Source organism: Sminthopsis crassicaudata, chromosome 5 (assembly GCF_048593235.1).
Source record: "Sminthopsis crassicaudata isolate SCR6 chromosome 5, ASM4859323v1, whole genome shotgun sequence".
NCBI classification, from domain to species: domain Eukaryota; kingdom Metazoa; phylum Chordata; class Mammalia; order Dasyuromorphia; family Dasyuridae; genus Sminthopsis; species Sminthopsis crassicaudata.
This window is the reverse complement of record NC_133621.1, coordinates 97,722,149-97,749,736: the sequence shown is the minus strand read 5'-3', so window position 1 is coordinate 97,749,736 and position 27,588 is coordinate 97,722,149. Positions and strand designations below refer to the sequence as shown.

Genomic DNA, 27,588 nt, shown 5'->3' with positions numbered 1-27,588 from the left:
GTTCTGGGAAGTTTTGTTTGAGAATGTCTTCCATTATAGGATTCAGGCTTATTTGATATTGTTATTCTTGCTGTTGAACTTCTTTTCTGAGAGAGCTATAATCTGTATTTCATCTTTAAGCATCCTGCCTTTGAGATCAATTTATGTAGTTTGTATAGAGATTATGCTTTTTATTAAAAAAAATGTTATTACTTTTTGCTTCTCTTCTTCTAGATTGCAAAAAAACTGATTGCAAATGCAAATACATGGAAGTCAAGGACAATCAGTTATCCTCTCCTTTGTTTCTTTGGTGAGACTTGACAATATGTATTCAAGTTTTTCTATTCTGCAAATTATTTCTGCTATGCAGGTCAAAATTTTGGGTCTCACAATTTTTATTTCTTTTTTTTTAAACCAGTTATGAACCTCTTGCGGGGAGAGAGGTACAGAATTGCATTCTGTTCCAAGCCTGTATGTGTATCCTATCACATTCCTTCTTTTACTTCTCCTTTGGATTGAGCATGATTGCATTATACATTGCCATGCAGCCCTTCCCTTATTTAGTTCTTCATGGTACTGAGCCGTAAGAATGAGTCAGGGAGTAAAGTTGAGTTCTGTTTTTAAGTAACTGGTGTTTGTATAGTTCTGCTGCCTGAAAGTACTGGATAGTGGAGTAAGATGTACTAAGTGAATACTTGTTAGGGATTAGGGGTTATTAGGTTTCTCTGCTGTGAATTCATTTTTTACAGTCTTTGGGTCTTTGGTATCATGGATCATGAAGAGAGCTGACATTGCTTTAGTCCTAGTGCATAATTCCTATTTTTGAGATGTTTGAGAGCTTGTAAAAATGAGAAAAAAAATGTCTTGGATCTTTTTAGTCACGTGATCTGGAAGTCTCTCACATGTTTTAAAAAGTGACACACTGAGTGTTTCCAATGTAAATCTGTGATATAATTTGAATTCTCACTGCTATGGAATATTACTTTTTTCTTCCCTGCCTGAATCACAGCCTCCTCAAGTTCTCTTCTAGACCCCCATACACCTTCCATCTTTTCTTTAGAGAACCTTTCCTCTTACTTTGTTGAGAAAATAGGTGACATGCCATTATTTTACTTTTTCCCTACTCCACATTTCAAAAAGTCCATTATCTTTGCCTTTACTTCAGTGTCTGAGGAAGACATGGTCCTTTTCTTTGCCAGAGTCGACCTGATTCATATCTCAGCCAAAATGGTTTTCTACATAGTCTATCTCCCATTCATATCACCTTAAATATTGCAGCTTTCCCCTCCCCCTCTTCCTAAAAAACACTTCCTCCTCTCTTCAGCCTCTCAAAATCTCTTACTTAACTAGGAAATCAAGAGAAAATGTGCCTGCCACCTCCTATGCAAAACCTTTTCTCATCTTCCCCGTTGTTAGTGCTCTTTCTAATTTATCTTTATTTGCTTAAATCTGTCCATGGTTTTTAGATTGTCAGCTTCTCATAGGAAAAGATTATTAGCTCTTAGTAAAATGCCTTCTATGTACTTAATAGACGTTTTGAATTGAAAGCAAAATAGACACTATGAAGTGCTAAGCAAGCCTTTTTTTTTTTTTGGTCACCTTTATCTAGTTTGTAAAAGATGAAAGATATTATTTCACAACTGCAGTATTGGACTATATCTGTGTACCTTTTATTTCTTCATGCCAGTCCTGGGTTGCCATTTTTTAATTTTATAAAACCAGTTGGAAGCAAAGAATAATGTCTTTCTTTAGAATGGTTCAGCATTTGGTGTAGTAGGAAGATCTCTGAACTAAAATCACAGCTTTGTTTCTACCTATGTCCCATTTAAGCAAGTACTTAGCTTCTCAAATTCTGAATCTCTTTTTTTTTTTATTTTTATTTTAATAGTTTTTATTTACCAGATATATGCATGGGTAATTTTACAACACTGACAATTGCCAAACCTTTTGTTCTAATTTTTCCCCTCCTCCCCCTCCCCCAGATGGCAGGTTGACCAATACATGTTAAATATGTTAGAGTATAAATTAAATACAATATATGTATACATGTCCAAACAGTTGTGTTGCTGTACAAAAAGAATCAGACTTTGAAATAGTGTACAATTAGCCTGTGAAGAAAATCCAAAATGCAGGAGGACAAAATTAGAGGGATTGGGAATTCTATGTAGTAGTAAATAATCATCTCCCATCTCTTTTTTCTGGGTGTAGCTGGTTCAGTTCATTACTGCTCTATTGGAATATTGGTTCATCTCATTGTTGAAAATGGCCACATCCATCAGAATTGGTCATCATATAGTATGAAGTATATAGTTGAAGAATACAACGTAAATCTGAATTTCTTAATCTGAAAAATGGGACTCATTCCACTTATACTTATATAATTTGTATTACAATTACCTATATACTTGTCATCTCTCCACAATAGATTCAACTCAAGGTGAGGGACACTGCATTATTTAATTTTATGTCCTCCATGGTCCCTACAATAGTGCATTTAGCAGGCACTTAAATGTTTCTTCAGTGTATGACTGAATGTTAATAACATTAATGAGTGTCAGAAACTTAGATGAAAACAGGTGAATCTTTGCTTTTTCAGTGAAACAGTAAGTTCAAAAAAGGTTACTGAACCCAAGAATCAGGTAAAGCTTTTTTTTTTGGCAGGGAGACCGTGGAATAAAGTTACCAAATATTGAATGAGTCTAAAAAAAGGGAAATCACGTCACTGTTCCCTTCCAAGCTTTTGTGACAATGGATGGTGTGAGCTATCTTCTACTCTGGGAAGGGAATAAGGAAAAAGGAAAGAAGAAACGTTCTTAGCTTTTATTTCTGGGCTTTCAGTTCTCTTCCTCTTAAGGCCGGAGCTTGGAGAGACCCTTATTTGTTTATTATTTGAGTTCATGGCCTGAGAAAGACTTCTGCATTAAACAATCGCCCTGTGATAGACTTTGCCATCTGGCCAGGAACCAGATCTGAAATTGTAACATCCAATAGTCTTGCAATTTATTTGGGGAGCCAGTGCAAATTTGTGCTATGGATCCTAGATAAAATGCAAGCATCATTTCTTTGAACCCATCCAGTAAAGTGCCACCTTACTCATATATATTCTCTTTGCACACATACAATTTTATAAATGTAGCTTGCAAAATCTTTGGTTTGTTAGTTCTAATGATAGAATCTCATTTATTTGGTTACCTCAATTATCCTTTATCTAGCTGGAGATCTGAAAGGATGGGAGGGAAAAGGACTTCAACATACACATATATGCATGTGGAAATAAAATATGTTCCGCTCGTACTTCAGCTCTGCTCTCTGGACTTGTCATATCTTTTAAAAATTCTTAATTTGTACATAATTTAAACAAACTTGGCTATCTGATTCTATTTCTCAATTATCATAGTATTAGTTCTCAATAACTTTTCTATTCTTATCTTTAGCAATTCTCACCACTCAAATTAGGTTGTTTCTCAAATCTTTATAGGTTCGCAGACTGAGATCTTCCAGATCATCTAGTCCAGTTCCCATCATGTGAAAAGGAAACCTGCCCCATCACAGGAAAAGAGGAGTTTCTGAGGTCAAAAGAGGACACCAACAAAAGAGTTGTGGATTACAAGCAGTCCTTCCTTGTTTTGTGATGAATTCATTTCAACTGAGAGTACAGGTAAGACCAATAGTTTTTGACATTTGCAAAGACTGGCCACCCAGAAAGTAAAATTAATAATACTTGCATTTTTAAAAAAAAGAATACTTGGTTGAAATACAGGCATTTAAAGTGGAAACTGGGTGAAAAGAAGTAAAAAAAAAAAAAAAAAAAATTAGGAGATCTTGAAAAAATGTTTGAAAAATACACTTTTTCATTCTAACTAGATCAAATGAAGCAGTCTTGAGTAAAGCTTCTCATGGAGCAGAAATACAGCTCTATTCTATGGGATCATTCATTGAAGTGATAACTGCTCTAATGAGATTTTTAGTTGAAGATGCAAGCTTGAAGAAAATATGACAACAATCTTCATATGGAACTGGCATATGATAAATTTTCATGGATAACTGGACCATGGATATTCATTTAAACACAATGCAAAGCTTGAGGTCAATATGACAACAATCTTCATATAGAACTGGCATATGACAAGTTTTTATGGATAACTGGACGACGGATATTCATTTAAACACAATAAACATTTGTGAATAAAAATTTTTATTTGACAGTGATATTTGACAATTACTTTTCAGCAGTAAATGTTACTGTGTAAAAACTTTCATTGAAGATCATTCTTAGTGTTTTGAGGGCCGAATTTTGAGCTAGTTCATTCTTTCAGACTCTCCACTAGGCAGGCCTGCTGCTCTTCCCATTGTCCCTTCTGAACTAAAAAGAGGGCAAATGCTAGCACCCACAACAGAAAGCTATGATTCCTTTTCTTAGAAAAATTAAATTCCTACCACAAAATGAATTGAGCATTGTATATCAATGCCCAGTTAAACATTATAGTGATGAGGAAATAAGAAGTATTGCCTCCCTACAAAAGAAACTTTAACAACTTTTCAGTACATCAGGCTTGTGATCTGAGAAGAGGTAATCATAGTTTAGATTTGCTCACATATTCTTAAGAGAGTGCAGAACTTGAGCTTCTTGGAACTTGGACATAATTTTTCATTTAAAGACTAAAATTGTTCCCTAGGAGGGTGATAAGAAATCCCCCCAAACCTTTTTTGTTCCTATTCATCTTTCCTATTAAAAGTCTGTCAAAATAATCATATTACTAACTGCAATTTGAATTTTTTTGAATAGAAATCCCAATAGGATAATGGATATTCATAGATTAAAAAACTAGATGTCAACAAGGAATGATTAAAGTTAGTAAGATTGTCTCCCCTGATAGACACTATTTTCTTTGATAACATTTCCCAGTTCTCTGTCTTCTTGCCAATGACTTGGAGAATTCTGATGTAATTTTTAGTTGTTTGTCAGTTGAAACTGACTATGATCTCATTTTGGAGTTTTCTTGGCAAAGATACTGAAGTGGTTAGCTATTTCCTAAACTATCTCATTATACAGATGAAGAAACTGAAGCGGGGGGAAATAAGTGATTTGTCCAGGGTCCCACAGCTGGTAAAGTGTCTGAGATCAAATGTGATCTCAGGAAGATGAGTCTCACTGACTCTGTGTGCATTTAGTTGGCAGTTATGATGTAATACTTTAAATCATTGAATTTTGCTCTATTTTTATGGATAGTAATGAGGATAATAATGATAGTAATGAGCACTTATAAATGATTGGAGAAGAATGAAATAATAGGTTTTTGCAAGAAGCATAAAATGCAAAGTTCTGCTTTTAAGACTTTTTAACTTAGTCCAGTGTGTTAAGTGGGAAGCAGATAATAGTAATGTACTTTGTTGGAGGCTTTGGGGTAGGACCTGAAAGTGAGGAATTTTGGGGGAGCTTCAAAAGGAAGACTGTTGTTGGGAAGATAAGCAGAAGGGATTGGTGAATTTTACTGGAATTATTCAGATCTGAATTTTAGAAAAGACTGATCCAAATTTAACTAGCTATTAATTTTTCCTTTTGTTCAAAAAAATTAGAATCTCTACTTTAAAAGAATCTCTACATTAAAATGTAATATCCCAAATCAGATGAAAACAATTATTAAAAAAACAAAAACAACCAAAAAAATACCCTTAGCCCTCATTCCCCTTCATGGTTTATATTACTGTTCTCATCTCAGTCGTGAGCAGATTAGGTAAGGCAGCGATGGAGTTTGAAATGTCATATTCTGTGTTCATTTTTGACGCCCATGGTCCAGATGAGTGGATGGTCTGTTTCCACAGTCACAATTCCAGACCCATCATAGGTATTTGAAGTGCTGACTAGGGTTCCAAACATTAGCACATCATTGGCTGTAAGTAAAGGAGAAAAGGAAAAGGAGTTAAATATAATTTATTTTTATATTATATATTTATAATTAACAGTTAATATTTGTATAGTTTTATAGCATACATTATCTCATTTAATTATCATTACCCTTTTGTTGATCAATTGCTTCCTGACCCCATTAGGGGTTTTCTTAACAAAGATATTGGAGTGGTCTATCATTCCTTTCTCTAGCTCATTTTACAGATGAGGAAATTGAGGCAAACAGGGTTAAGTGACTTGGTCAGATACAGTTAGTATATGAGGCTAGATTTGAACTCAAGAATTATGAATGTTCTTTATTCTAGCCCATTCTATCCACCATGAAGAACCCTATAAAGTAAGTACTAAAAGGAATTACCCTGATTTTTGCAGATGAGGAAATCATGTTTCAAAAAGGTTAATGCAATTCAATATTTATTAAGCACCTTCTATGCACTAGGCACTATGTGTGCTGGGGGCTAGAAAGACAAAGGCATTAATGAAAATAATTTCTGCCTTCCAGAGCATATATTCAACTTTGACATGCATGTAAATGAGAACATAGTTATAAATTATGCAAATAAATACACATTGATTTGGTATGGTATAGGGAAAAATCACTAATGAGACTCAGAAAGTGACTTGTAAAGAATGTGTTTTCAGCAATGGAGCTTCAGCTTGACGGAAGGTAGATATTCTAAGAAATAGATGTGAGAAAAGACAGCTTGGGCAAAGGCATGAAGACACAAGATAAAATACCATGTACGGTGGATAATACCTTGTTTAGACACATACACCCAGTAAATGTTAGTGGTTAATATGAACTCAGTTCCATCCTGATATCAAGTCTATTTACTTGTTATCAACTATCTTTCAATTAGTCATTCTAATAATTGGTAATTTTTTATAAGTCCTTTTAAAATGATGTTAAACATGAAGTGTCAAACATAATACTAACAGGGATGCCATGACAGGAAATTTTTTTGGTTTCATAAAAGTTATTAATCAAAGTCATATAAGTAAGATTCATGAAAAGCAGTCTGATGAATTCGGTGGATTCCTTCTAAGAAGAATATAATTAATGTATAAATGTAAGTGTATAAAGTAAAATTCATTGTCTTATAAAGAAAACCAATTATATTGAAATAGAGATTATCAAAATACTAAGAAAAAAAGTTCAGACTTAAGGTTAAGAATCCTTGCCTGATCTCAAATAGGTTGTACCTTGATAAAAACAAACTCTACAATATTTCTCCTAATTGAAATTCTTAGTCACTCAGGCTCATTAACATGGAGTTGTCATTGACTCTTCCCTTTCTCTCACTAATAAGATTCCTAGAATTTATAGATTTTAAGTTTTACTTGGTGTTTTAAGGTTACTTTAGTAATATTATTTTATTTTACCTTACAACAAACCTGAGAGGTAGAAAGTAGGTTCGTTATTGATCCCATTTCATTGATGATAAACCAAAGACAGAGATTAAGTGATTTGTCCAAAAGGCACATAGCTAGTAAATATCTGAGGCTGAATGTGGATCATCTTGATTCTAGATCCAATATTCTATTCATTGCATTACATCTCTTTTATATCATCCACCTGTCCTTTTCACTCATTTTACCTAAGTATCAATGAGGTTCTGAAGTGGTTAAACTGAGCTAGAAGAAAGATGGTACTCTGTAAAGAAATAAGGACATTAACCATAGTGGAAGTTTAGGAGAAAGATGTCAAGTTTGTTCAGTTTGAGTAAAGGTAAATGTTAAGTAGACAATTGAGAAGGAATTGAACTCAGGGTAGGTAACATGAGGGACTGAATATATAAATCTGGTGATTAAGCCATGAGAGCTTCACCAAGGGAGAATTTGGAGGAGGAGAAGTGAGGGTCTCTTGAAAGATTTATTGCAAGAATCAAAATGCCAATAAATTAGCCTCACAAATAATTTTTTAAATTTAAATCTATCAAATCATTCTAGATCTTTCCCTTACTTACTTGTGTTAATATAATTCATATCTTTGATTTGTATCCACAGCAATTGCCGTAAGATCAGAGAACTAATAACTGAGCCCCCACTTTCTTTTTAAAGATTTTTGTAAGCATTTTTAACCTTATGCAGAAGGAAATTATCTAGGACCTGGGTCTAAGATTAAAATAACTCAATTGTTAATAGTGCTGTTCTACAACAGGGTTAGCTGTTATTAAGTGGCCCCTTAATGGCACAGTGGATAGAACACTGGCCCTAAAATCAGGAAGATTCATCATTCTGAGTTCAAATCTGACTTCAGACATGTGTTAGCTGGGCAAGTCATTTAACCCTCCTTGCCCTAATCCACTGGAGAAGGCAAAGTCAAACCATCCCACGGTCTTTGTCAAGAAAACCCTATGGACAATATGGTCCATAGAGTCACAAAGAGTCATATATGATTAAAGAAGCAGCGAAGGGGGATAATAAACAGAAGAAGAACATATATTTATTAAATTATTCTTTATAATCAAATAATCGATGATTAATTATATGTTAGGCCTATTCTGTGTTCTAAAGAGAAGTTAAACAGCTTTAAGATCTTATTTATTCACTCTGAAGCAGATAAGCATTCCATGTTCTTGCTTTTACACTGCTGACTTGCATTATTAGGTTTGGATTACTTTATTCTCAAACCTCAAATCTTAAGTACTTTGATTTAATAAAATCTTTATATTAAAAACTTGATGCTTTGAGTTTTTTACTTAGATGGTTAACTGAGTCAGTAAGTGGTAAGAAGGAGACTCCAGTAGCTTTACCAAGAAAACCCAAATGGGTTTTTGAGTTCTTTTACTTTACCTTATTCAGACTGTCTCTGAATTATAGCATTTAGTTATGGGTAGCACAATTAGGAGAGACACAAATAAGATGAGATGCCCAGAGAAAGGTATTCAGGATGGTGAAGGGCCCAGAATAATGTTATATCAAGACTAGGGGATATTTAGCTTGGAGAAGAAAAGACATGGAAGGAAGGATAGCATGTGGTGGCTTCTTCAAACATTTAAAGAGTTGTTGTGTGAAAGTTGAATTAGATTTGTTTAGCTAGACTACAAGGGTCAAAACTGAGTAATGAATGCTGTTTACCTAGTGGAAAAGAGGTAGATCTTAGTTTGTGATGGAGTGGCTCAGAATACTTGACTCAGAAACAGGAAGATCTGACTTCAGATTCACTCTCAATCAATGGCAAGTTTTGTGACTTCCAGCAAATCATTTTGGTAGCCTCTCTCAGCCTCATTTTGCTCAAATTTAAAAGTACAAAATGGGAATCATAATAACATCTACCTCACAGGGTTGTTGTGAGGCTCAAATGATAAGAAATGATAAGGATAACTATAAAGTTCACTCATTTTCGCTCAAATTTCTTAACAATAAGAATGATTCAAAGATGAAAGGGCTACCAAAGGGCAGATCAAACTTCGAATTTTGTTCTTCAGTTGTTTATAACTCTTTGTGACCCCATTTGGGTTTTCTTGGTAAAACTACTGGATTAGTCTGCCATTTCCTTCTCCAGCTCATTTTACAGATGAGGAAACTGAAACAAGCAGGGTTAATTTACTTTCTCAGGGTTCTCCAAGCTAGTAAGTGTCTGAGGACAAATCTCTCTATCTGCTGAGAAGTGGTCAGGTAAAAAAGGTGGATATTAGATTGTAGAACAATTTTTTGGTTAGGCATAGGTTGGGCTGCTTATTCCATTAGGACTCTTTTAAGCCAGAAATTCTGTATGAGGTTAAAATATTTTTCCTAAACCTATAAAACTATATGTAGTTCATATAGCAAGAATACCTCTGCCATCAAAATCTCTAGGAGAAGAAACTATTATATTATATGATGTTTATTTCATTTATATTATTTTATATAATGTTTATAGAGCTTACATATGAGAAAAATATTTTGGAAACATGCTTGTAGCATATAGAAATAGCACATCAAGATATGAAAAGCACTTTATAACTATAATGTCTGATTTTCACAATATGTCTGTGAGGTAAATACAACAGATATTGTTATCTTTATCATCATCATCATCACTTGAATCAAAACATCTTCCATTTTCTATTTTGATTCATTTTTCAATTGTAGTCACTTAAGTTCTTTGTTTTCTCTTCTTCAGCTCCTCAAATATTGTTTCCACACTCTTGAGAGAATTAGAATTTAAACAGAAGAGTGGTAAGAGAGAAGTGAGAATTAATGTGCTATTCTAGGCCACCCTTTCCTTTTCCATTTTAGTGCCTCTTCTAGGAAGGGAGAAAAGCCAACACTTGCAAGTCCTCCTGAAGCTAGGTTTTTATATTTTCGTTATGCATATACTTAAAAAAATATATAAATGGTGCTAAAAGTGTAAACATTCTTCACACCTTCTCCAATATTCTATCAGAGGTCTGAGATTTCAATTAACTGATTTGAAAAGTAAAATTAAAGTAAAAAAATTTTGACTTCTAATTTTCAATCTTTGAGAACTAGATAATGAAATAGAAATCTCACCTTGTTATTTTTTAAAATATGTAACCAGCACTAATTCTCTTATTGGCTAGTTAAAATGGCTGTGAACCTGTGACAAACTGGTGAGAATCCTGGTACTGATATTACAAGCTTAGTTCTGCTACTTACCATCTGTATGTCCTAAGACAAATCATTCTCAGCCTTAGTTTCCCTAACTGTTAAAACTGGAGATTAGCATTTAGAGTGGAAGAAAACAGATTACTTAATCTAAACTGGATAATCTTTTAATGAGTCAACTGAACTTATTTCTTCTATCTGGGTCAGGGCAACAGCATGTCACTTTGACTGTTGATCTTGGAGTTTTGGGTACCATGTTTCATTTAGAAAGGATGAGCTGGAGAAGTCCTAAAGGTATTTAACTAGGATGGTGTGGAGATTCAAAACTAAGTCTTTGTCATAGTCCTTACCAGGGAGCAGAGAGGAGGGTTAGATTAGTGAAAAGAAACAGAGTCAAGGCTAGTTTTATAAAAGACTAAAACTTATTCTTAGCCCCAGAAAATGGAATTGGGACCATTGCATATAATTGATGGGAAGGCAAATTTCACCACAAGTAAAGAAAAGCTTCATAGCAATATAAATTGTCAAAAAAGAGAAAGAAATGAAACATGAATTATTCATCATTGGAGGTCTCCCATTACAGTCAGATCATGGATCAATGATTGTAGAGGATTTTCTGCTTCTGGCAAAGTTTAGACTAGATGACTTTTGTAACTCCTAGCATCTTAGAGATAACTTATTACTCTCACAACTTAATATCAGTGAGATTGGAAGGCCATTGTCATCTATTCAAAACCAATAGAAACCTCCCTACGTTTAAATGTTTTAATAAATAATTGGCTGATTTTCATTGTGCAGTGGTAATTGTTTGGTTTATGGATACAGATTATAAGATGTTATTATTATGTCTTGGCATAATGTCAAAGAAAAATATTAACCATTACTTATATGGCTTGAAAGCTTATAACTCCTAAATTAGAATAGTGAATCGCACAAAGTAGATGGCCATTAAATGTGTACTCACTAAATTCTTAAATGGCACATTGGAGAATTTGTTGAATTCTTGTGGTCAGGAAGACACCAAAAGCAGTTAGTACAGTTAATTACAGGAAGTTTGCAACTTTTCCCATTGCGGTTTCAATATATTTTGGGTTGGCATATGAAATTAAGTGGGAATTTCAGGGGAGTTTTGCAGAAACCTCAGAAGAAATGCAATGGTCAGCAGATTACACAGAAATAATTTAGAAACTCAGAAAAACATACAACATGTATAGTATAATATCGATATATTTTATGTTTTAGTATTATTTTAACAATATATTTTAATAATAATTCAGACTTGTACGGTATGATAGCTTGAAAAATCTGGCAGAAAAAAGTTGCTAAGCCAAAACATATTTTACAGGAGATTCCTGGATTGAGGGACACTAAGATGTGGAAGGTATAACTGTAGTAATGTAACCCAGGGAGAGCCAATTAATCTCTTTAGATATCAGTTTCCTCATCTGCAAATCAAAATAGATATACTAGTTGGCTTCTACAGTCCCTTCCATTTCTTAATCTGTATAAGTATAGTATGAGAGAAAGAATATGAACTATAGGTTCAGTTCCCGCCTTTCACTACTATCATGTGGTTGAAACTGGGGAAGTAACAACCTCACTGAAAATCATTTCTCTTATTTACAAAATAAGAGAATTAGAAAAAATGAGTTCTAATGTCTTTTTCCACTTTTAAATCTTAAAGTATTGTAAAAGGAAAGCTGATTGTTGTTCTCTTCTGTGCCACTAGAGGGAGTGTTTTACCTTTACCTAAAGAAACCACATTAAATAAACTTTATGGTGGAGTTTAGAGATGTTTAAAACAATGATCTATAAATTCATGAATCATTAAATAAAGCTATTTTTCTATGCAACCAACTTCTTAACTAGGGTGATTAAAAAGATACATAATATAGAACTAATAACAATATAGGTAGAACCCCCTTTAAGTTCATGCCATCACCTTCATGGATTTAATCATTGAAATCTTCAGAGTGGATGATAGATTGAAAAAGGGAATCAAAAAAAGAGCCCAATGTAGGGTGAAAGGATGGAAAGTGATAATCCAGAAATGATGACCAAGATGTCATATATTTGGGAGGAGAGGTTATCAAGGATGGCCAATTGTATCAAAAGATTTGGAGGGATCCAAAAGCATGAGAACTAAGGAGAAGATTGGGATTTAGTTCAGCAGAGTCTGAAAGGGATAAATTTACTGAATTATTATAATAATTTTATTAAACAAATTTAATAGAACAATAAATTTAAATAAATTCAAAGAACAGAGGTGAGATGATGTGGGTGAACCTTTCTAGGATTTTAGTTACAAAAGAGAGAAAATTAATTATCAATAACAAAATAATAACAAGGAAACAGTAGGGTCAAGGATAAACTTTTTTTAAGGAAGAGGAAGAGAATTTGCAAACCTTCAGGAAAGAGAAGAAAGAAACTGAATATGAGAAGAAAAAAAAAAAAAAAAAAAAAAAAAGGAATCTTAGAGTACAAAATGCCAAAGGGAATCTGAGGAAGAAGAATCAAGAATCCATACAGTATGGATGCATACAACCAAGGATGTTTTTGATTTTTTTGTAGATTAATGAGATGGAGAGGAGTGAAGGAGGCTACATGAGGGAGCAGAGAAGAATAGGAGTTGCTATATAAGCAGTAAGAGGTCAGTGGTGAGTGTTATTGTTTGTCAGGTCTGATTCTTCAAGGCTCCATTTGGGGTTTTTTTGATAAAAGTATCTGAGTGGTTTTTCCATTAGCTTCTCCAGCTCACTTTATAGATGAGGAAACTGAGGCAAAAATGGGCCAAGTGACTTGCTTAGCTGACACAGAAAGTAAGTATTGGAGGTCAGATTTGAACTCAAGAAGATGTGTCTTCCGGACTTCAGCTCCAACACTCTTATCCAGTGAACCATTTAGCTCCTAATGGAGATTATATAATAAATTTGTAATGGAACCAATTTGCATAATTTTGTGAAATAGTCTTTATAAAATGTGATGGTGTCAAAATATTTTGTTTATGAAAAGGAAGAGGAAGTTCTACATTGATTTTTTTTTCTTGATAAAAATGCTTTGTATGCTTATAGCTTGTGACCTGCAGTTAGATTAGAATAAATTGACCAGATGTCTCAATTTGGTGGACAGGTGTCAATGAAATGCAAATTCAGGTTGATTAGCTCATTAGGCTACTACTACAGATTAGCTCAAAAAATTGGAGCATATCTTTTCTTAAGTCCAACTCTGTGATCTAGGAAAATTTCAGATTCTAAGATTTAAGCATCATTGAACCACTTTATATTACTGTTGTCATGTGATAAATTATCATTAGTACATAAATCAAATTTCCATCCATCTTTCTAGATATTTGCTTCATGGAACAGAGAGTTTAAAGAGTCTGTAAGGAAATGCTCCTTACCAAAAATGGAAATAAAAATATATGTATATATATTTATGTACATACATACATAAAATAGTTAAGTAGGTAGATTAAGCTGTTGTTACCATTGATGTTATCTTCAAAGGCCAGAGTGGACTTTTGTAAAACTGAAAGCTAAGAAGAATTAGAATGGGAGTTTTGTAGGCGTATGACTAATTTTGGGAAGGTAGGTGTAGTGCAGAGGAATGGACATTATAGTTTACACTCTTGCTATACTTATGCAATCCATGGTTGAAAATAAAGAGGGACAAAAAGGGTTTACATAAATTTCTGATGCTTAATGGATTATAAGGAAAAAGTAGGATTTTGGCTTAGCCTTGAACCTAGCTCATATGATATCAAGTCTAGTGTTTGTTTTTTTTTGTTTGTTTGTTTTGTTTTTTGCTATCCCACACTGATATTCTATTCTGAGAGAAATTTTATTTTAGCTTCAGTTTAACATTCTGTCTCTGTGAATTTGGATGCTATCGTTTCACTTAAGTCATTTGAGGGAATACCATAGCAGGAGATAGAACATATTTACTTGCTGAGTAAATCTATCACTAGGTATATTCCAATGTCCTATTTAAATGTTTGGTTTGGGGCATATCTGAAGCTTCTGTAGCGATCATACAGACCTTATTCCTGAGATCTTTATGACAATTAAAAGTTTATGAGTTATGGTTCCAGACCTCAAAGTTTAGAGACTGATGAACACCCTGAACAAGTTAGCTAAGGAAACAGCAGATTATGTTAAGTCTCAGGGGTAATGTGGTTTAGGGAATGGAATATTGGATTTAGAATCCCAAAGATTTGGGTTCAATACTTGTCTCTGACACTTACTATAATTGTGTGACTGTGAGTAAGTTCCTCAATTTCTATTTATCAAAAGTCATTCCTATGACTTATCTATTAAATCATAAACACAGGACAGAATTCCTACATGGAAAATTCTTCATGCTGATAAAATTACAGATCTTCCATGTAAAAGATTCAGGTATGATAAATGTGAAATGAATAATACAGAAAATGGATGAAATAGAAATTTAGGGGAAAGAAAGAGAACTTTGTTGTAGGAAGGCTCCATTCATATAGAATGTATCTGATCTAGTTTTTTTAATGGATAAATATAATTTGTAGGGGTATAGTAAAGAATATAAGGCAACTATTCATACCTTCTCTTTTTGATAAAGAACCTGTCTGGGTTGTCAAAGATGAATAGGCAATTTAACTACAAACAAATATATATGAAAGAATGCTCTAATTTGATAAGAGAGATGAAAATTAAACCAACACTGATGATCTATCTGACACCCATCAGATTGGCAAAGATCAAAATGACAAATGTTGTAGAGACTGTAGAAAAACAGAAACATTAATGTATTGTTGGTAAAAGCTTGGTAAAATGGTCCAAATTCTAGGAAACAACTTATAATTTTTGATACACCCACATTCATTTAACTATACCCTCTGCTGTAGAGGATGTCCTAAAAAGATTAAAAGGGGAAAAAAAGAATCCATATATGAAAAAAAATCGTTATTGTTTAGTCATTTTTCAATTGTGTTCAACTTTCTATGACCCCTTTTAGGATTTTTTTTTGCCATAGATATTGGTTTGCCATTTTCTTTAGCTCATTTTACAGATGAAGAAACTGAGGAAAACAGGATTAAGTGATTTGCACAGGGTCATACAGCAAATAAGTATATGAGGCCAGACGTGAACTCAGAAAGATGAATCCTTCCTGACTCCAGGCCTAGCACTTAATTCATTGTGCCACCTGGCTGCCCCTTATTGTAGTATTCTTATTATAGTAAAGAACTGGAGATGAAAGGGCCTAAAAATTAGATACGGTTAGACAAAATCTAGAATAGGAATATTATGGGACAGCATAAGAAATGATAAATATGAAGAATTAAGAGAAACCAGAAGATTTTTGTAAAGTGATGCATAATAAAATGAGTGAAACTCAGAATAATTTACATAACGACCACATTATTGTCATGAAAAAAGAATGCTGAAAAGCTTCGGAACATTGATGAGTGCAATGACCAATCATAATTTCCGAGACTAACTACAGAGAAATGATGTACTAGAGATGAAGAATGAGATGACCAAAGAACTATGCTCACTGTTTGGATAAGGAATGAAATCACAGGCTTCTGCCTGGCTTATCTAGAATACACAGTAAGAGCTGTGCACATGTATGGATGACTGAAAAAACATCAGAGCACTTTCCAATTCTCCTTTTGAATTATACTTTATAGAAAATGTCAGAATTTGAAGTTTGAAAAGACTTAAGTTTTTTAATCAAAAACACAGTAAGCATCAGAGTTGGTCTTGCAACCATATTGTCTGAATTCACTGTCCTTTCAATCATACCATCCTATCCTGTAGCAAAGACAAATTTGTCTGTGGATGCAAATACTTGCGCCATTCAGATTATCTTCTCATACCTAACATTGAGACTCATTTTGAAACAGAAAATTTTCTCTTAATTGCAACAATATCAAAGATTGCTAATCAGTATTCAGTTTTACTATTGGAAGACTGGAGAATCTCTCAGTTATGTTTTTTTAAAAAAGGAAAAAAAAGACTGAGACAAATTGATAGATTGATAAATTGGATTATTTGTTTTAAATTTTGATCTGTCAGCTGAAGAGTTGGAATCTGATGAACTTGCTTGTTATAGCACACAGGCGAGCATTTAAAACCCTTTTTTTGAAAATTCTCAAGGACTCCATCATGGAGCATGGCTTATATCCTGGGAATTAAAGTGATCTCATATAGAAGCTTGTTAAGGTTGGAAAGAAACTGCTTACAGTATGGAGGTCATAATTTTCTGTCTCTGAGAAGGAACATAAGTTTCCAAAGTTCATAGGATTTAGGACTAGAAGATATTTTCTTTTAAGTGCCAACTCCTAAACATAGTGTCCTATATAGATGGTGGGGATCTTCCTCTAACTGTATTAATTTTTGTTTAATTATCTTTTCAAGTAGCATGCATTCATTTTATGAGCAAGAGCTTTATTTTCCCAACACTTATCATATGGTGCAAAAGGCACTTAATAAATAGTAGCTGAATGGCAACACTCCTGGAAAAAAAATCTGATTTGCATTTTACTTGAACAGGCCCCCCCCTGCCCCCGCCAAAAAAAAAAAAAAAAAAAAAAAAAAGCTTTTAAACTTTCAAGGGATTTCTTGGGGACAATAGTTTTGGTTAGGATAGATAGAGAATATATTTTCTTTTCATATATATATGTATATATATATATATATATCTTATAGAATTAACTCTATTCAAACTTGGAAGATTTATTAAAAGTTTTTTCAATAGACAGACTAGTTTAAGAAACTTTATATATAAATGAGATAATGAAGATAAATAAAATGATCCAGATAAGTGAAGCAAGAAAGTTTCATTAAATAATGACACTTATTTTATTTGAAAAAAATTGAATTAATAATCCAGCTAATTGTTTTTACTTAATCTTCTCTTAACTTTTACTATATAGATGCTAAAGAAAAACATTAAAACTGTGACTTATACATGCTAATGTAAAGGAATTTGAAATAAATGTGGATGTGAATAATTGTCAATTATCTGAGCATTTTCTGCATCATGAACACTGAGATCCGTTCTATGAGGGATGCAAAGGAAATAATGTGTGATATTTGTCCTCAATCCTGAAAAATTGAGAAAATTTAACCTGAAATTTGGAAAAGATCACTCAAACACCAAATGCAAAAAACATGTCGATATTGTCAATGAAATCTATTTTAGACTCTGAAATTCAGCATGATTTCAGAATAATCATTGCTTGAGTGCCCCCATACAAGACACATAAATCTCCTGTTTTCTCAGTTGTAAAATCAAGATAATCTCTAGCTACCTATATTGCAGAGTTATTGAACAGAATAACTAAAATAATTTATTTTATTAACTTCAATATTAAATATGCTTTTATACATATATATATCTTTAAGTCTTAAAATGCTTTATAAATTTTGTTATTAATCATCTCTTTTTTCAGTCAGATTCAGATAGAAATGTTTCTGGCATATGCGACTATTTCTGTATTTATTGTTATATGGACTATTCACAGTTAGATAAACTGACTTTGCAGAGGACTAAAAGTATTCATTAGGGTGTAAGTTTATCCTCTATGGATTTACAAAGGAACCCTTTTTTTAAACAGCCTCCAGTGATATGTTGCATGAAACACCTTTTCTGTGCATAATTTAGTTTGTACACTAAATTCAAGCTCCATAAGATTAACTCTTAGTAGTTTCTGGTGCCAGTCAACTAATCCTGAATTGCCCTCATAAGCTCCTCTTTTCCACAAATGAATCTGTAGAACTATCTACTACTTCTGTTGTTATTCAAATCTGCATTGAGAAACAGGGGAAATGAAATGAAAAATATTCATTGAGTTTTTACTCAGTTAGATGCATTAGAGCATAGAATTATGATGACAAAGTAGATTTAAATACAAAGAGTGATACAGTTCTTACCCTTAAAGCGATTACGTTTTAATAGGGGAAGATATATAGTAAAGTGGTGTAAAGTATCTGGAAGAATCACTAGAATGGTGATCCATAGTACAGTCAATCCCCATCCCATTTCTAGAACCAGTGGTATTATTGATTTGATTACTGGAATAATGGAAAGAGTGCTGTATTTAAAGTCAGACAACCTGGGTTCAAATACAAATGATCACAATAAGATCTTGAGTAAGTCACTTAACCCATGTGCCTCAATGTCCTGATGTGTCAAAGAACTGAGTTATGACTTTTAAAGCCATTTCCACTTCTATATTGATAATATTGTGAAATAGACTGAATAACTTGGGTTTATCACTAAAAAGACAAAGTTTCATAGGACTTTCATGACATAAAGATCAACAAAAATATACACCAAAACCAGAAAGATTTTTAGCCTATGAAATATGTATTACACTTACTCCATGTCAGCATACAGGAAAAGAATGGCGGTGGTAAAATGCCCCACCTTAGAGGAAGGGGGACCCTGTCATAATGCTATGACTCTCCAAGGACATGCAGCCTTACAGAACACTCAGAGTCTTTAAGGAGCTCTGAAAGTTATCCTGTTATCTCCTAGGTTTTCTTAGTGTCAATGTGGAAATGATAAGAAAAAACTTTTCCTATTCATTGTTATGCATGCCATGAATTACTGAGAAATACTGTTGTGTTTTTTTTTGTTTTTTTTTAAATCCAGCCTTATCTATAAAAAGTGGCATGTTTTTACTCTGCTTCTCCCTGGAAAAAGTGATCTGCTAACGACACCTCACAAGGTGAGCACTCATCACCTCTTTCTCCTGACAACTAATCTTTTTTTTGAACTCAGGTGACTGAAGATGGGCTATTATACTTCTCTTTGAAAAGTGGCTGCATTTATCTTTATCCTTCTGAGAAGTCAGTTTCCATGCCCTTGGAGTGGAGCTAGAAGTCATCAGAAAGCTTCTGATGTTCAATTATTCTTACTTTTTATTCTCTACCCCATGTTGTGACTCAGCTCGATGTCCGAAAAACAATTAGTCCAATTGAAGACTATTATTTAGAGGAATCAAAGCCAATTACACCAGTTAGAAAATGTCCTCCATGATTACCATCAAATGTTCAAGCTTTTTAAACCAAACACAAACTTTATTATTTCTTTTCGTTTAGTAGCTCTAATATATAGGACAATTAGTAGACTCTTTTCATATTTCCATTGATGCAATAAGTGCTATTTAAACTACTTTTTAAGAAAAAAGGCATACTGATAAAAAACAATAACATTCATATGTGACTGGCTTATAATGATTACAGGTGGTGAAGCAGGAGACTTGGTTTGTTCTATTAGAACATATTAAAAATGAGTAAGCCTATGTAATATACATACCCTTTGGCAGTATGGACATTGCAGATGTGCTCCTTGTGGATAGGGATTCTGCTGTTTTTTATAGTCTAAACATAGTGTCTGGCACATAGTAGGTATTTATCAATTATTTATTGGTTGATTGATAAGAGGAACATTAAATGAATGTACAGGAATGAAGCTTGGCTTTCTTTAAAATTATTTTGTTTCTCTTTTATTCATCATAATATTTGAAATTCTCTTTCCTCTTTCCTTTCGCCAAAATACAAGTTGAAAGATTGCAGGTCACCCAAGTCAATGAGAATTTTACAATAATAAGAATGGGAAAACTGCAAATACTTAGTAATTATATAACCTTGGGCAATATCCAGAATTTTAGTTTTTTCAATTATATAGTAGATGGCTATAACTTTGGCATTTTCAGATTTTAACTAACCTTCTAGAGCTCTCCTGTATTCATAGTGCATTAGTTTAGTCATTTTCATTAACTTTCTTTGGGTGAAATCTAATATGGGAGGGGATATTAGAAACCCAACCTCCAAATATATGTTTCTTATAATTTGGTACTCCTGTTTAAAGCACTGCAGCAAATATGAAATAAACCTGCACACTCAGCCCCTGTGGCAGAGATTCTTAACTCTTTTGTACATTATGGACCTTTTGGGCAGTCTGGTAAAGTCTATGTACTCCTCAGAATAATGGTTTTAAGTAAAATAAAATACCATGGATTATTACGTGAACCAATTATATTGAAATAATTATCAAAAAATATATAAAACAGGTTATGAACCACTACTTTATGAGGGTTTTTCTGGCTATTCAGCCCAACTTGCCATCTGTTTGGGACAGCCAGAAGCATTTCCACTAAGATCACTAGCATTAATTCCATTTTTATATTAATGAAATTGTCAGTGAAATATTTTCTCTTGATTCATCTTTCATACTTTATTTCATATTGTTATTCTCTGTTGCTTATGCATGCAAATAGGTGCACGCAAAAATAAACATCCTAAAAATGTATATCACTGCACAGATTATAATAAGCATCCATAGTGTTGCAAATAGATACATAAATATAGCTTAAACTTAGCTATTTTAAAAGAACAATTCAATTTTAGTGGTCATTGTGACTCCTTATGGCCGCAATAGATAAGTAATATAACATAGGAGTGAAAATAGATATTTGCCATCAAGCAGGGCATGTAAAATCATTTAGCATTTCTTTTAGAAGGTATATTTCTTCCTGACAATCTGACCCCCTGTCTTTTTGGAAAGGCAGCATCTGATTTAGATCATGTTTATTGATATTAATAGATCTGATTTGTTGGTATCAGAGGCAATAAACCATTGCCTTAGTCTTTGTTCACAGGATCATAAAACAGAAGTTTGCTTGTTCTTCATATATTTCATTTTAAGTATATATATCATCAAGATCTGTTTTCATCCTCATTTTTTTCCTATTGATAAATGGTGAAGGTGTTTTATATTGGGAGCAGTTAGCAATATACTCTATGAATATCACAATGAAGTCTATTATTGAAAATAAACTACCTTTGATTTTTGCTTATTCTTTTGTTTCCAGTGCCTGGAATCTGCATCCCCCTATTTTCATTCTTCCTTGCCCAAATCTGTTCTCTCTGCCTAAGCATGTTTATTATATATCCAGGAAGGTTTTTTCACTTATTAATTTGAAGTTAAATTACATTTACAGTTTCTCCAGGAAACCTTTCCTGGTTGAATCTACACTGAGTTTCTGCATTTTGACTCTTTTTTCTTTTTGCACCTATATTAGCACCTTATTTTGTAATAAGAGAGGTTTAAAGCCTGATTCTACTACTACCCACCTTGGCTTTCTTGATTAAGTCACTTTAATTCCCCTGCTCCTCCATTTTTTTCTTCTCTATCTAATAGAGCTAAAGATGATGTCTCCTGGAACAGTGACAGAGACACATATGCTTAGGAATGGAAGACTTTGCAATTCTGGGGCAATCCCTTGGTTTCCATGATGGCAAAAGGATTTGGCCACTGAGTTTGGCAGAGACGATTTTTTCTTTTATTATGTTCTTCCTCTTTCCTGAATGTGTGGCTTGAAACTCTTTTTGTGAGGGGGAAAGATTAGTACCTTCTCCCCACCCCAAACTGAGAGGAATGCCAATGAATTTCATATGTCATTGAACAAATGAATGACTAGGTGAATTCAACCCTGAATCTCAAGGTGCTGGTCACTGCATGTCATAGGTGATTGAATAGTGATCCTAAGGTGGATACTTCTACTTTAAAGCAACTTCATGACTCCAAGAATACTGCATTCCAATTATTTAATTTAATCACCAAATAAGATAGCCTTTTCTCAATCCTCATTTTTGATCTCTTGGTAACATCTGATATTGTTTAATGACCACCTTCTAATAGGAGGTCATCGAAAAGTCAACATGCCCAAATCAAAACTGATTGTCCCCCTTTGCCTTCTCTTCTAATGTCCTATTGCTAGATGCATGGCCTTTGAAAGTTAATTTTTTTCTTTTGTTCCAGTTTCCAATATTATCATAGAGAAATATTTTTTCCCAATTTCTAAATAGTGTAATTACTAACAGATTAAGACTTGGTTATACCCAAACAGCAGGTGTAAATTTCAATTTAGCATTATTTACTGGGAATTACAAAAGCTAAAACTCCATTAAACATTCCTCTGAAGGTTTATTATGGTCTAGATATTATGTATTTCTTATCTCCTTTCTGCCAATGTCCCATCCTCTTGGCACAGAAGTGACCCTAAGCTCTCCAAGACCAAGCTAGTTGAGAACAAACTTTGGCAATTCAAATCAAGCTTCAAAGGGTAAAAGTACAGAAACAATAAAAAATACTAAATTAGTACAACTGAGTTCAGAGAAACACATCACCAGAAGCTGGGTGACCACTTGATTTTTTTTTTGGGGGGGATGAAGATTGGAGGGTTAAAGGAACTCAATTATAGTAAATAAAGTGAGAAAGGGGTGCAACTTGCATCAGTGGAAGATATTCACTTTGATTATTTTTTATGTTTGAGTTAATCTTAGTTGTTTTAATGATTCTTAGCTTCCTTATTTTTTTTCAAATAAGCACACAAACATATGTTCAAGCCTTTGATTTATTCTTATAGAAATAGCCTAAGATTCATCTTGACAAACTGTAGGAGTTTGATCCTATCACCTATTATTCTTACATATTTGCTAAAAACTGTGCTCAACAGAAACAAAGATCATTCTCTACCTAGAATGGCTGAAATGAAAGACCCACATATTCATCATGATTGCACCCTATTGTACCCTACCCACCAACCAGACCAGATGATGTAGGCTCATGACCCTCAAATGTAGAAAGGCTTAATGCACCACTAAATTACTATAATGCTACACTATGCAGGAAAAGACATTAAATTTTTAACAGGGCAATTGATTGCCTGTAGCTCAACCATTTTTGTTAAAAATTTCTTCTTTATGGTGTCAAAATCTCTCTATATATAATTTTCATTCAGTCTTCTAAGGATAAAGCAGAACAAGTCCACATTCAATATTTTAACCTTTCAAATATCTGAATCTCTTGATTGTGGGTCCCTTTTTCCTCTGTGGGTCTTCTTTTCCTCAGAGTAAATATTACAAAGTTCTTCAATTCATGGTCATATGATTTCTTTGCATATAATTAAATAGGTTTGCCTCACACAGTGTTTCATATAAACAATGTATATTTGAGTACTAATATTAAAAGCATGCACGCTCCTATGTGCTATTCTCTCATATTTTCCTTGTACATGTCTCCTAGTTTCAATGACTTTGAAAGTACTCAAACTTTAAATATGATGAGTCAGTTTCTATATGTCCTTTATAGTGATGAATAATTTCACATATGCCATGATCAACTTTTGTCTATTTAAAAAGATGTTTGGTCACAGACTTAGTAATAATTCCTAAACTCATGTGCTATAGTGACATAGTCAATAAAGATTTATTAAGTACCTACTACATGCCAGGCAAAATGTTAAGTGGTGAGGACACAAAAAAAATTAAATGAGGTTCATGTTACCAGAGACCATCAGTATGATGGAAAATGAAGCAAACAAATTTGCACAAACTATATACAGGATAAAAAATGAAGGGCCTAGAATTAAGAGGGTTTGAGAAAGGGTTTTATAGAAGATAGGATTTTAGTTGGAACTTGATGAGGGAGAACATTCCAAAAACAGGGACAGAGAGAGAAAATGCCCAGAGATGGAGTGTCTTATTTGAGACAAAAAAGGAAGTACAGTGCCTTTAGATTCAAAGGTGTATGGCAGGAAGTAAGGTGAAATAAAGCTAGAAAGTATGAGTAATCTATGTCTTAAAAGATTGAATCTTGGAGGCAATAGAAAGCAGTAGAGTTTGTTGAATGAATGGGGAGTTCACTATTGGACCTGAAAGTTAGGAAAGTCACTTTGGCAGCTGAATTGAGGGTGGATGGGAGTGGGGAGAGATTTGAGGCAGACAGTTCACAAACAAGCTATTTTAATAGTCCAGACAGGAAGTAACGAGGGCCTGCACCAATTGGGGACAGTGTCAGAAGAAAGAAGTCATACTGGGGAAATGTTGCAAAGGTGGAGTCCAAAGATTCTGGCAGAGGACAGTAAGAAAATTAGTTTAGTTTTGGATATGCTGAGTTTAATGGATCTACTAGACATGCAGTCTAAGATGGCAGGAAGATAGTTGGAGGTGTGAAACTGATGGTCAGCAGAGAGGTTAGAGCTGGACAGTTAGCTTAGAGAATCATCAGCATAGAGATGATAATTAAATCCACTCCAGGAATAAAATTATCAAGTGAAGTTGTATGGAAAAAAATGAGAAAAGAGCCCAGGTTAAATCCCTATAGAATATTTGAGATTAGAAGACACAATATAGGTAAGAATCCACCAAAGAAGAATGAGTAAGATTTCAGATGGATGGGATAAAAACACATTGTAAAATACTGGAAAAAATGGTGACCCTAAAATAAGAACACCTAATTTATAATCCCATTGTAGATTCTTTACCATCTCTGTCTCTGGGTGAGCCACTTGTTTTCTCATCTGTATAATGGAGGTAATAATTGATTATTTCTCTCAATTGTACCATTATTGTTATGGGTAGAAAAAATTCTGGATCATTTAATAGACAAAGGAATCTCATGAAGAGTGAAATGAGCAGAGAGCCAATGCTTCATGGTGGAAACTGCTTAGGACTTAGGCCAAAATAACTTGTGAACTTAGGCAAATCATTTAACCTAAATCTCACATTTTTCATCAATAAAAGGGAAATACAAAAATATTAGACCTGCCTAATTTATGGGAATATTTTATTCATTTATTCATTTGATAAACATTCAGGATCTATTCTGTGGGATGGCATTATTATTCTAAAACAAAACCTGCCTAATATTCAAATGCCAAAATAGACCTTTTGCCTCAGTGATGTAGTTCATTTTAATAATGAAGATCAAAGTCTATCCATCCTGGCTGACTCATTCTCATTCTTGCCTTTTTTTTTTTTTTTTTTTTAATTAAGAACTTTTAGGTTCTTATTCTGGCTGTCCACTGATACATTTATAAATGATTAAATGATACATATATGATAAGATATATGCTCTTAGCATACCTGGCACATAGTAGGCACTATATAAATGTTAACTTATTATTGTTGTTATCCTCTGCTCTTGCCATAAAATTTGTTGATGATAACCTTTATTTTTTTGTACTTCTTCAGAGTTCCTCATTGCACATAGGTTGCACACTGCTTAGACCCACTATGTGCCTTTCCATTTTCTCTGCATGATGTTCATCTTCAGGTCCTTTGGAGGAAGTGCTTCAGATCTCATTGCCATATGACAATGCTATTAAAATGTCAGTTTAGATTTACTGAACCATGCAGCCCACTTTTCACTTCTGGATTCACTTCACTGTCCATCTGTCCTGAATGTAAGAGTTATAAACACTACTGTACAAGTTCTATAGCTTATACATCCAAATGGTTGTTGAAATCTGGGCAATAAGAATTCTTCATCCATTTGGTTTGTCTTCTATGTGTGGACAAGCAAATTTCTTTTAAGTGATTACAAACTCTTTTGGGGGCTCTGCAGTGTCTTAGGACAAAATGCAACGAACAAAATATCATCCATTTCCAAGTCCTTCCTAAAAGATTCTGCTTTGGTTCTCCTCTAACACTGCAGCAAATACCTTTGGAGAGCATAAGTCTCTTGTTTCATACTTCTCACAGGGTGATTATCATAAGGGTGTCATTGAACAAGGTAAATTCTGGTGTATGAATGTGAAAACCCTTTTAAAATAGTAATGCACTATTTTATGATTACAAGAGACAGGACGAAGACCATTTAAGATTTTATCGGTGTAGGATTTGGAAATTGCAATGGCAAAAATACATGTTAGGAACACATGTTACAATATGACAGGGAATATTATAATGACAAAGGAAGAGAAGCAGGAGTATTTGACACAAAGAAATCTATCAGTTTCAGTCTAAGGAGAGATGGATAGTAATCTAGATGATCAGTCTAGGTCTTTAGATAGATTGCTTCCTTAGAGGGGAAAAAGGTGATTTATTCAGGGCTCAATATAACCTTAAAGAAATGTCCCTTAAAACCATTTCCCCCCATTATTTTTCTAATTCCATGCTCATCAAAACAAACTTGTGATAAATAGTTTGGACCCTTGGTGAAAAATACCTAGGAAGGAGTGTCCTAAAAAGAACTGCTAATAGTTCTTGGGGCCTTATTTGACTTCAATTTTAATTCAATTTATTGGCATTCATGTTTACAAGTTAGTGTCTTTTAAGACTGATTAGTATCAGCCGAAGCATCCTAAGGGCCAGTTGACTATCAGTTTTTTTTAAACTAGTAAGATCACAGAATCAGACATTGGATGAAGGCAACTTGGTACCTTTATGCTATAAAAAGAGGATCATAAGTCATGAGACCTGGGTTCAAGCACCCGCTTTGCCTCTAACCAGCCAGGTAAACTTGGCTGAAGTACCCTGTCTGGTTCTCAGGCTTCTTATTTGTAAAATGAGGGGAATGAATTAGTCTCTACCACTTTTATTCTTGGGTGATAATTTTGTTTTAAGCTCTGATTTAGAATAAAACTAATTTTTTTTGGAATAAAAGATAACTGTATAGAGATATTCCCTTAAGAATAAGGGAAAGATTCCGAACTCATGACTAAGACATTGAATTTCATTCCATTTTCAAATTTTGAACCCCTGTTCCCTTAGGCAAGTCAAATTTAATACTGAATTTTAATCAACATTGACTTATTAAGATGAAATGGACCTTATCTAATCCAATGCCCTCATTGTGTATGGATAAGGGAACAGAATTCTTCCCTCTTAGTTCAATGTTATTTCTATTATAACAATCCATTTCCCCCTTTTCCCAAGAAATTTCACTTCTTCTCCTCATTTCCCTGCTATTGAACCTGCTCACTTTATGGCCCATGGAGAAGAGCTGTGATATATTAGAAAAAGAAGACAGAACTTGTTCCCCTGGACATTTGGGAAAAAAAAAAAAAGGTAGATGTGGAGAAGGTGGAAGAAGTCTGTCCAAAAACCAATAAATGAGGAGTAAAAGAAAAGATCCTTAAAAATCTCAGCTTTTTCTTACTTGTTTTTTTAATTCAGAACATGAGCAGTAGAGATCTAGGGCACAATGATTTAGTCTGAAGACAAAGGATGCTCCTCTTTTTCATAAATTATTCATATAATTGTCACAAGTAAAGGAAACATAACATGGTAGTTGGGCTTTAAAAGGGAAGAGAAATGGTTGGGTGAGGGTCAACGGCATACAAACATAGCAATGGTTATATTTGTCACTAT

General features: G+C 33.7%; 1 protein-coding gene across 1 annotated transcript in view; it reads right to left on the bottom strand.

Annotated features, from left to right (window-relative positions):
* Positions 1 to 4,157: 4,157 nt before the first annotated feature.
* The window catches only part of TPK1 (thiamin pyrophosphokinase 1), a 431,745-nt gene continuing 408,314 nt past the window's right edge, over positions 4,158 to 27,588 (bottom strand). The window contains exon 9 of the mRNA XM_074267641.1: positions 4,158 to 5,871. Coding sequence (XP_074123742.1) covers positions 5,741 to 5,871 — 131 coding nt within the window. The 3' untranslated portion in view covers positions 4,158 to 5,740. The remainder of the gene's footprint in view (positions 5,872 to 27,588) is intronic.